Source organism: Oryzias melastigma, linkage group LG20, assembly GCF_002922805.2.
Source record: "Oryzias melastigma strain HK-1 linkage group LG20, ASM292280v2, whole genome shotgun sequence".
Lineage (NCBI taxonomy): Eukaryota > Metazoa > Chordata > Actinopteri > Beloniformes > Adrianichthyidae > Oryzias > Oryzias melastigma.
In genome coordinates, this window is record NC_050531.1 from 23,557,689 (window position 1) to 23,569,596 (window position 11,908).

The following is an 11,908-nucleotide window of genomic DNA, read 5'->3' on the forward strand; positions in this document are numbered from 1 at the left end:
TTGTTTTTTAGAGCAGACTTTTTGCAGTGTGTATGAGCCGTAAATAAAACTAGTGATGGTAACTTCTGTTTTCAGGTAAAAGTCTATTTTAGATTGTAAAATTTACGAAAACCAAAATTACAAGAGATAATGTCCTAAACGAGGCGAGCTTGTTTTTAGAACTTAACCGAGGGATAAATGAAGGAACTGTTTTACCAACCTCTTTTCTTTTAAAAATCTATTTTTTCTTAAGTGATTTATTGAATTAATTCATTTTATGTATTTTAAATAATGTCCCCCCCCCCCCAGGTACACCTTCACAGGTATCTACACCTTTGAGTCGCTCATAAAGATCCTGGCCAGAGGGTTCTGCGTGGGGCCCTTCACCTTCCTGAGGGACCCTTGGAACTGGCTCGACTTCAGTGTCATTGTGATGGCGTGAGTCCGGCGCACAAACACACACATAGATGTACACACACACGAGGAAGCTTAGATACTGACAGAGAAATGTTTCCAAAATTCAATCAGAAATCTTGTGGGTCATGATGGGTTTTTGAAGTTTACGCTTGTTGTCCTGCTGGACGTTGTGTTGGTGCAGCATAGAACATAGACAAGAACTGATGTGCAGCTAAAGAACAAATTTTATTATTTTTTACTCTTATTATTTACTATTATTTACTACTATTGATATTGAAGCCACCAGAAAAGAGGAAAATTCCATGTTTTACATCTGGTTATTTTTGATTTTTCAGAATTTTTTTTTTTCTTTTTGTTATTCAGTATAGAAAAATTCAGCAAATAATATTGAATTCATTTTATTCCCATCTTATTTGTCTTGAGAATGTTCTGTCAGAGTTTATATATTTTTAATGTCGACATGACAAGTATACCAGGATCGTCTGGATGAAATTGGGACATTTTTCAACTTGTGATTAAAAGAAACTAATATGTTATTATAGTAATCTCCCAAAAATGACAGATTTAGGTAATACACCATACTATAGTTGTGTCCAAATTCCCTCTCTAACCACTAGTTACTAAAAACTAAATAGTGCAGGACTATGTAGTGCTCTGGATTTTAAAGTCAATTCAGACAGGATGCTCACTACGTTTCTTTAGTTTTTCTAAACACCGATGTGACGTCACCGATTTCACTAAGTCAAAATCGAATCAATACGAGCATTTAACGATGTTTATTTGTGACTCCACTGTGTTCTGATGGTGAAAATTTGGATGGTTTATTAAAAAAGCAAAACATTTAAACCCATTTTTTTGTTAAAAATTGCTCGACCGCAATGCATTGTGGTCTATATTCGCTAATCAAGTGAGCATCAATGCAAGCTATTTTTTCGCAAAGAATTCTGGGAAATTTCTAGTGCACTCAATTTTGGAATTAGTAGATTGAGAAAAGCACTAGAGAATGATGAATGCACTATCTAGTGATTGGGAGGGATTCTGACACAACCTTAGTGAGCATTGATGCAAGCCAATTTTTTGCAAAGATTTTTGGGAAATTTCTAGAGCACTTGATTGTGGAATTATTAGATTCAGACAGTACTTAAAAAGGTTGAACGCACTATATAGTGAGAAGGGATGAATTCTGACACGGCTTATGTCAATGACAATAACTGACCTTTGACCTTCAGAGAAGAAACAATTGTGAGTCCAAAAAAAGTTTTTTTTGCAAAAACTATTTTCCTATTCGACATGTGATGACTTGTATAGCCGAGAGCTGTGTGCTCTGTGTGGGGGCTGTCAGGTCATGAACGGGGGAGGAAGGGGTCAATCAACCCCTGCAGACGTGTCATCTCTGTTTGCTCCTCCAGGCTTTTAAGTACAAAAAATCCTTTTACATTTGAAGCACCTTCTGTTAGTGGAACCAGTGGCTTCTATCAACATGTCAAAAAGCAGCTACATTTGAAAAACGATTGCATTTAGCATTCCTGTAGGACAGTCTATCATGTTTTAAGTTAAAATGAACAAATATGACACAAATCGGTGAAAAGGGAAATGTCCTCCAACCGGATGAACATGAAGAGTGTATAAAATACATCTAAAACGAACAGAATACCAAATTCCTAACAAAACAACGTCCATTCCCTGAACGAAGTGAAAAGCAAACTCATGGGTGCGTCAGCAGAAGTAGAAGAGCATCCGGCTTCCCTCTGTGACGAGCTCTTATTGTGAAACATCAAATGCACTGCAGAGCAAGAAAGGTCTGGATTTAAATAGAGGGGGATGACATTTCCGTCTGATGGGATTATTCTGTGGAATTAAAAGAAAAAGTTTGTGTGAGTGGCTTTCACTGCACTTGATGCACAAAAGTCTGAAAGTTTATGGCTTGAGTCAGCTCTCCAAGATTTTGCAGAGTAAGGAGGAAGGAACTTGTCTCTGCTGAAGTTTTCTTTGAGAAAATTGTCAAAATGAGACCATACAGTCCACCCCCCCACTCCAACAACAGTATGCTGTTTCAACTACGTATTCTAATGTGAATTCTACCTTCAGTGCTTTTATTCACCGCATTTGATGTTATCTTAAGAAGAGAAGAATATTTTTACAGCACATTTTTCTGTTTGTCAGCTCAGGCCTCTCTTAGGAACAGAAACCGTCAGCTTTCTGGACATTAATGAATGTTCTCCGTTCGGGCGCTTAATCAAAAAGAAAAAAGCAGTAGAAGCTGGAATGATGGGGGGATGAAATCAGTGCACTTAATGTTCTCTTAGCTTCTGTTTTAAAGATAAAGTTGGGAGCAGGAAGACTCAAACATCCAGGAAATCATTGAGATTTAATATCAAAACCCACACAGAAGCACAACGACACAGAACACAAAAGGAGACCTCCTTAAAAATGAGAGCACAGAAATGAAAACAGCTCCTCTGTGGTATTCCTTCTTTTTCTGAATGAGAGCTTTCAGAAACATCCGGCTCCTTAACTCGGTCTGCACATCATTGACAGACATGAAGCGCTACAAAGCGCTCTGTGTGGGACAGGCGGTGACCTGTCCTCAGCTGTAATTGGCCGACTGATGGAAGATCATTGTGGTGCTGAGCGCTTAGCAATCAGGGGGTTCTGGAGCCGCCACGGCCAAGACAAACGATCAGAATCAAAAGGGTGGGATCAATAGCTGACCCTCAGACCGTCACCTACTCTGCTGTAGATTGAAAGAATTTGAAAGACATGCTTTCAGTTAAGTGGTCACAGACAGAGGAGATGTTTGAACAGTTCACTATATAGAGTAAAGGTGGAGATGTTTGTGCTGGATTTATTATAAAAATAGAATAGAATAAGAATTAGAATTAGAATATAATTAAATAGAATAAAATACAATAGAATACGAATAAAAATTAGAACAAAATAGAATATATCAGAATAAGAAAAGACTAGAATATAATTAAATAGAAAAGAATAAGAAAAAATAGTATAGAAAAGAATAAAGCAAAATAAGAATAAGAATATAATAGAACTGAAAAAATAATAAAATAGAATATAAGAGAATAAGAATAAAAATTAGAATAGAATAGAGCAGAATAAGAATAGAAATAAAAAGAATAGAATAGAATGAAATAGAACTTAACAAGAATAGAGCAGAACAGGAATTGAATAGATTTCAGTAGGATAATAAATAAATAGAATAGAATAGTATAATATAGAATAGAATAAAAATAGAATACAATAGAACAGAATAAGAATAGAATGTAATAATAATAAAAATAGAATATGGCTGAATAAGAATAGGATAGAATTAGAGTAAGAATAGAAAAGAATGAAATAGAATAGAATAGAAAAAAACAGAATAAGAATAGAATTATAAAGAATAGAACAGAAACAGGAATTGAATGAATTCAAATAGATTAATAAAGACTAAGAATATAATTATAAAGAACAGAACAAAAATATAATTAAAAAGAATAGAATATACCAGAATAAGAATAAGGAATAGAACAGAACACAACGAGAATAGAATAAGAATTAGAATAAGAAATAGAATAGGATAGAGCAGAAAAAGTATAGAATTAAAAGAAAAGATTTTAATAAAACAGAGCAACAATCCAATAGAATAGAACAGAGCAGAACAAGAATAAGAATTAAGAATAAAGAATAGAATAGAATAGAATAGAAATGCATTGATCCCACAAAGGGGAAATTACCTAAAAGGAAATATCCAAGGATGAAAGAGAACATTTTTATTGTTAAAAAGTCCCAATGAGTCGACCTGATTTTCTTAGTTCTACATACTGAATATGAAATCTGTACTAGTGACATGACTCACAGAATGTAATTTCTCTGAGAAAAAAACACATTACAGGAACATTTAGAGCACTTTTTGCTCAAACACTAAAAGTCTTGTTCTGTATGTACTGGAAGCACTCAGCAATGTCTTTATGTTATAATGACATAAGTGGAAAAGTTGACAAATCCATTAAAAACACACTTTTCTATGACGACTTGATATATAGTATATCCTGAAACAGAATATTCCATAAATAACCACAGAACAGAAAATATGTCTGTATATGTAGAATAACATAATGCATTACATTATTTATCCTTACCTGATATTCATCTGCAAACTAAAGCTTGAATTCCTCTTTTTACCACACATTACCACATCTCCCTGTTTGATTTAGTCTCTGACTGAAAGAGCATGGGCCATCCAGCTAATTCTAAAATAAAGTATCATTGGATGATTAAAATAGATTTTTTATAGTTTATTATTTTGCAAAAATGTTGCCTAAAGTTTAATTTCTACTGTTGCAAATTTGTAAATTTCATTTGATCAATTTAATCAAGACATAAATATGGATATCGCAACATATCACAACATTAACCCTTTAACACCTGAGGCGTCGCCGCTGACACTTAAACACAAAATATTAATGGTTGAAAGGTTACAGTAAGTCAAAGAACATAAACACTGGAGCTCCGGTGTTTAAGGGTTAATATCCTTTACGGTATGAAAACAGCGATATACACCAAATATTGAGGATTTCTTTTTGAATGGATGTGCTGCTTGCTTTAACTGTGAAGGAGAACTCGACTAAGCAGTGATTGGTCAATCTCAGTCAACATTCTTTTGGCAACCACTCTCGCCAATCAAGAGCGAGCATGTCAGAAGACCACACCCCTTCCACTGAAAGCAGGCGGAAAGATCTGTCAATCAAGCTCTTCAAACATTGAGGAATGTTGTTGACCGGTTTATAATGTGAATAATTCGAGCTACAGAAGAAATATGAAAAAAATGGATTAGCAAGAACATGTTGAAACACTATCAGAGCAAGAATGGTTATTCTGACAAACAAAATGACTGAGTAATATCTGTTTAGTTCTCTATGGAAGTCTTTGGAATTTTGGTTTCTTGTTTGGAACTCCAATTCAACTAAATGTTGAAACCTAATCAACATAAACTGAGAAAAATTCACCTGAGATTTGCAGATGACATCATCTTATTTGCAGAAAGTGAACATCAACTACAAAATCTACTTGATAATCTGAACATCTGTTGGATGGAATGGAGATGAACAAAAAGAAAACAAAGATCATGTGCAGTAAAAGCCAAAAGACAGAAACGAAGAAACAGAATCTCAGTGGATGAGCATCAGCTTGAGGAACACAAGTATTTAGGAAGATTGCTGACATCTGGAAACGAGATGACTAAAGAGATTGAGGGCCGGATGACAGAAGGATGGAGATGTTTTGGGTAGTAGAGAACATTCATACATTCATGAAAGACCCAAAAATGCCTTTAAGCTTGAAAAAGAAGATCATGCCAACGTACCAATGATGACATATGGAGCAGAGACATGGTCTATCACTAGACGTCAAAGAGAAACGTTGGCTGTTGCCCAGAGAAGCATCAAAGGATCAATGCTCAGTGTAAAAAGGAAAGACAAAATCCGTCATGAAATAATACGATCAAAAATAAAAGTGAAAGATGCGATAAGCACTGCAGAAGAGGCAAAAAGTGGGTGGGTGGGGCATCTTCCCAGAATGGATACCAAAAAGTGGGCCAGGATAACTGGTGGAATGGACTTCAGAGATGGAATAAGAGCAAAGCAGCAATGGAGGGAGGGGTCAAATTAAAAATATTTGATTGACAGATTTTCCACATTCAAGTGGTGGGGGTGTAGACTTCCAACAAGCACACTGGGATTGGTGAGTGGTTGCCATAGAAATGTTGACTCAGCGACTCCAACCAATCACTGCTTACTGACAGCATCTGGTTCCAACATAGCGACGGTCATAGCACTAAAAAATGGTGACTGGTCAACTTCTTTTCATTGGAGCCACAGCAAAGTCATTTTCCACGAGTGATGTCACTCTCACGCCGTCGATGGCTGCTTTCTGACAGGTTTAAAAGCAACTCCTTTAATGGAACAGAGCAGAAAGTCATTTAGAAAATATAATAAAGATTTCACAACCACCATGTCCTCCCTGAGCTGGCATGTTTGAGTGGGTCCCTAAAATCTCAAAAACATGCATTCACACACACACACACACACACACACACACACCCAGAATGTCCTTGAACTGAGGCCAGAGTTACACTTAAATTGATCCTTAACTGGACTGGGACACATAAGTCACCCATTCCACCATTTGCACACACACTTTCTCATTTGCATACACATTGATGTGTGACTGTGTGTGACAGACCCACCCACTCAACCTTAATCCTCTTCTTCTTGACCATGTGAAGGTGTTAAAGAGTAACCTCACTAGCACCACTCCTAAAATATATCTTTAAAGGAAAAGGGACATTTGAAAAGGTTTCCAATAATATAGAAACTTTCATTATTTACTTTAATTGCAGTAAACTTCAATCCCAAAATAACAGCTGTTTCCTGATTTGGCTTTTGGATTTACAGATGAAACAAATCATGTCTGGAGGGAAAAAACAAGTTAAACCTAAGAAACACAACCATATCACAAAGTTCAACCTCACAGCATAATCTAAAAGCCGAAAACTCAAATTTGTTAGTAAAGATCCGGCTCTTTGAGAGCAGATTTGGAGCATTTCCTTTTCCATCAGGAGTGTCTTCCGTCACTGGTTCCATCCACTGGTGCTCGTAAAAGGCCTTTTCTGATTGCCGCTTGTAATTCAAGCACTCTGACAGTCAAAGCTACTGAAATCTGAGCCTCAATGAAGAGCTGTTAGTAGTACGATATTGGATGACTTTATCTTGCTTAGGGTCCAAAATGGCCGCCATAGTCTGGCGCCTTTTCACATTTCATCCAAAGAAGTTCACAGCTCTTCTGGTGACCTGAGCCTGTTGTCCCAATTATCCTTGTTTCAAAGTCTGACCCAACAGAAAGTCCTAGAATGAATGTTGATGCACTATTCTACATGCTTGTTGTTATTCCTGTGGCTAAAGCGATCTTTTCTGTTTTGGAAGTAGAATTTAAATTATATTGAAGCTTTGTGTTGCTGTTTTTTGCATTCACAATTTTGCAAGGTATTTAAAAACAGTACAATTCAAAAACATAAATCAGACTTCACTGTTTTGACTGCATTCAAACCTTTAACACCAGAACGTTAGCTTCAGTGTCAGCGATCTTTGAATGATCGAACTCGTTAATCGTTGACGCAATCATTACAATTCCAGCGGATTCTGAAGTGTAAAAAAGCAGCCTTGTGCTGATATGCAGCACTTTACAGTAGTGAAGTATTTACACAGTCAGCTTAAAGCAGCTGATTGTGACATGGAGAAAAGTGCCACATCTTTTCTCCATGTCGATCGCGTAATTGGTCAAAGAGTTACTGTATGTCACAGAGCGTGTGCTATTTATGTGTTAAAGGGGCCCTACCATAAAAATTCTACTTTTTAAAGTTTGAAGTGCATTATACTGTTCATTCCTCACTGTAAAGAACATTCATGCATTTAAGAGTAGTCCTCTAAAAACCTGTGCTGTCTGCAGCAGTCCCTCCCATACCCACGACGAGCGAGTGGAAACGTGCTGACATCAGCACGATGCGAACCGCCCCCTTTCACGAAAAAAAATCTGTGCTGCAAGCTTCACCCCCAGACTGGGGGATGACTACCTTCCTATACCAGGAACCACTCTCAGATCCATCCTTCAAGGTGGTCTTGGTTCGTTTTCAATCGGACTGAACTTCTGAGATTTCTCAGTCTGAATATGAAACGAACCGAGCCGAACAACTGAACCAAAACAGCCACTGTACCCGACAGTCACGTGATGTAAACACGTTAGAAATGAGGCGATCGGTGAATCTGGGACAAATGTAGAGCATTAGATTGTCATGTTATCCAAAACGAAATAATTGGTCCAACCGTTGTTAGAAGGTTTATTTTACCACTGAAAAATGTATAAGTCTAGTTTCTGTGTCTCCTTCGCGGCCGCACGCGGGGAGCTGCCGTGATGTCATCTTAAAGCTCTATTGAAGTTCCAACAGAATTCTCTTCAAAACAACTCCATAACACCACAACGATGAGACACGGAAACTCATTCAAATGTGTATATGGTAAATGGCGTATACTTGTACAGAGCTTTCTACCCTCCTTCGAGGGCCCGAAGCCCTTCACAGTCACAGACCCATTCACCCATTCACACACACATTCATACACTGGTGGTGGCTCCACTGCCGAACACTGGCGTCAACCTCCCACCCAGAGGCGACTGGTGAACCTGACCTTCATACAGACGCTCAAAATCCATCAGAGAAATAAAAAGTTTGAATAAGTGAGAAATCCTGGGAAGCTTTTGCAAACCGCAGCACCTCCATCTTTCCCTTCTGTTTTGACCCACCCCCATAGCTGCTGGCCAATGACTGAGGAGATCTTTAGTCACATGGTTTTGGTTACAAAGTTTGTTCACGCTGAGGAGGCTCGGGAGCCTCATTGATGGTTCAAGAATGACGTCGTGAAATGGGCGGGACCGACAAGGAGCGAAAGGCTGAGCCTCAGAGGTCGAGTCGTTTTACTTCCAGGTATTAAAATGGTCCACAAAAATCATATTTCATAAATAATGAGCTTTTTAGGGTTCTAAGGGTTATATATGATCATACGTATATATGGATATAGTTCACTCTGAAAGGCTGAAGAATGTCATGGTATGGCCCCTTTAAAGCTGACACGTCTGGAGTTAAAGGGTTAACATTCAGGTCGACTTTACTCTGCAAACCTTAACAGAACTAAGATAGGAATAAGTCAAAAAGCAAGCTATTATTACCTTAATGTTCCTTTTGATGAACGATAACATAATAAAAGGTCAAATATTTAAACTAAAAATACTACACTAACCTTTACAAGTCAAAAGGGAGCTAGGAAAAATGGCATGAACTATCCAGTTGACTAGATTTGGTTGTTTTGACTTTAGGTAGTCTTAGAATTGAGGTATCAAAGATGAAGATATTGAACTTTTTAGCCTTCTCTGGTTCTGTTCATCTCCCCAGTTCTTGTGCTTATGCCCTTGATAAAGAGACCGCAGAACTGTACACGTTTGCCTTGATAGGTTTGGTTGATTTTCCAACCAATTAGAGAAACACGTTTCAATAATACAAGAATGATCAGACTCTTTTATCTTTGTCTTCTTTTGTTGTATGTTGAAAACCACCACACTGCCCCCTACAGGCTGTTAACAGAGTTTATCAAAGTAGGGAACCTGCAGGCGCTGAGAACGTTTAGAGTGCTGAGAGCCCTGAAAACTATCTCAGTCATCCCAGGTAAGGCTGTACCACCATCAGGACAAGACAGGGGGATGGTTGAAAGAACCAACAAACTCTTGTAATTTAGTCGTGTCCATCCTCTCGTGTTCATCCCATGTCTGCCATGTCCCGCAGCAACAGTCTCCACCCAAACTCCAGCCAGGGGTCCCTAGTGTTAGCCGTTAGCTAATGACCAGAACAGAAGGAAAAGTCAGATATGTTTGAAGTGAGCATGTGATGGTCGACTGGAGAATCTTATTGTCCCTTTAACTTTAGAAGTATTTCTATTTTATTCAGTACAAAATGTTTAGGCTTAGATCATAGCTAGTAAGAACTGTTTTACTGATAGTTAGCATTTTAGCTTTTAACTACTCAATCAAGACAAAATCCATACAAAACATGTTCACCTTAGGGAAGTATTACACTCAATCATTGTTTTTATTCAAGAACAAACATAGACGTCGTTTTAGCACTCTATTATAACTTTTAGCTGCATCACTAAACACTTTTTAAGCTCACCTCGGTTGTCAGAAGTGTTTTTCCCAGTTTAAATCACTTGCAAAATCTTTAATATCTGGCTTCACCTTCTTATTAGCTTAGCCTGAACCTGCAGCGTCACCATCAACCCTGGCCCGTTCCAGCGTCCCTGTTTCCTGATGACTCTTCCTCTCTCTGTGTGCTGGCTGGTGGTTCCGTGTGGTCATACCCTTCTGTGTGTGTCTGTTTTTGTGCTTTTGTCTCCCGGCTTGTTGCAGATATGTCACTGAGTTTGTGGACCTGGGTAATGTGTCAGCTTTAAGGACGTTCAGGGTGCTGCGCGCGCTCAAAACCATCTCTGTGATCCCAGGTGAGAAAGCAGGAGGAGGGACCATAACCCCCCCTCCTGGTCCTGAGCCCGCCGAGGCCTTAAGTGGCTGTTAGAAAACGCATCCCGCTCACTACCGACTGAACACAACGCATCATATCAGGGAGGTGATATGCAGAAAGAAGCATTTTACTGATAATTGGATGTGAGTAGCTTCACAAACAGAAACCTAATACACAGAGAGATAAAACATAAATGCATTTTCATGGATCAAGTTAATGACAACCAAAGTTTACTTTATAATTTGCAGCAGTTGCATAAAGATTTGGGTGTGGTTCACACACATCCTGTGGTATGTAGCGTCAACATTAAGATGGTTCAGAACTCAAGATCACTTCCACTACATTAGAAAATAAAACATTTTGGAATAAATATATTTTTCAGTTACAACATTAAAAAAACTGAACATGTTAAAATAATGGAATTAATTTAATAAAGTATTAGGAATGTCTAAAACTCCAACACGACAGAAAGAAAAAAAAATGTTCAAAACTTTATTTAAACAAACTTTAAAACGAACAACATCTCTTTACATTGATTTGTAAGAAACCATTTGTAACTTCTAAGATATTTTAACATTTTTTTATATCAATATTTACTAATAGAAAAGCAAAGCACCTATATGATGAGACTGTTTGTAGCAGCTACAGAAAATAGAATATCTACAAATATCTATCAGCATCAATCCCATACCTTTGCATTCAAACAGATGCTAAACTGCTAAGCAAAAATGCTTTTGTTTGTAATTTTGCTTAAAAAAAACGTATTTTAATGTTAAGGTTTAACAAAAGAATAAAAAATAAAAAAGTTTGTAAAATGTGTTAGAATTTTCATAAATGTAATTTAAATAATAGTAATTTAGTTTTATCTTGATAAAAAAACTTGAATGTTGTATTTATTGGAAAATGAAGGTAAAAAATTATATTCTTGAAAAATTAATACTACTTGTTCACCTTTCGGCTTATACGACAGCGAATCAAGTTTCACTGATTTACACAGGTGGTATGACTAAAGCCATTTAATAGATAAATCCTTTAACAGCATAATTTACACAAACTCTAGGCTACTATAAGAAAGTTAACTTTGTTCAACAGTAAGCTTTATTATGTCCATCAGAGGAGGAAATAAATGTGTTTTACTCGCATGATTTTATTTGAAAAAAACTGTAAAAAAAAATCTTATGTTTCTCTTATTTACTGCAAAAATATCTGTAGTAAAGGATCCATTTATCTATATATCAACATAAATTAACAATTGTGGGACAATAGTGTAACAAAAAAACGTAAACTAAGGATGTTATGTTATTTTTAATTTAATTTCAAAATTATTTCTCTGAAAAAAATAATTTTTCTTTAAAAAATAGGTTTTCAATTTTGTGTTTGAATGTATAAATAAAAAGT

General features: G+C 36.9%; 1 protein-coding gene across 5 annotated transcripts in view; it reads left to right on the forward strand.

Annotated features, from left to right (window-relative positions):
* LOC112141573 (sodium channel protein type 4 subunit alpha) overlaps positions 1-11,908 on the forward strand; it is a 261,117-nt gene that overhangs the window by 72,527 nt on the left and 176,682 nt on the right. For 3 of the 5 annotated variants that reach the window (XM_036217311.1, XM_024264726.2, XM_036217312.1), the window contains 2 exons: positions 289-417; positions 10,399-10,490. In XM_036217311.1, coding sequence (XP_036073204.1) covers positions 289-417; positions 10,399-10,490 — 221 coding nt within the window. Of the gene's footprint in view, positions 1-288; positions 418-9,569; positions 9,662-10,398; positions 10,491-11,908 lie in introns of those variants that run through there. The other 2 variants (XM_036217310.1, XM_036217313.1) reach the window with 2 other exon arrangements.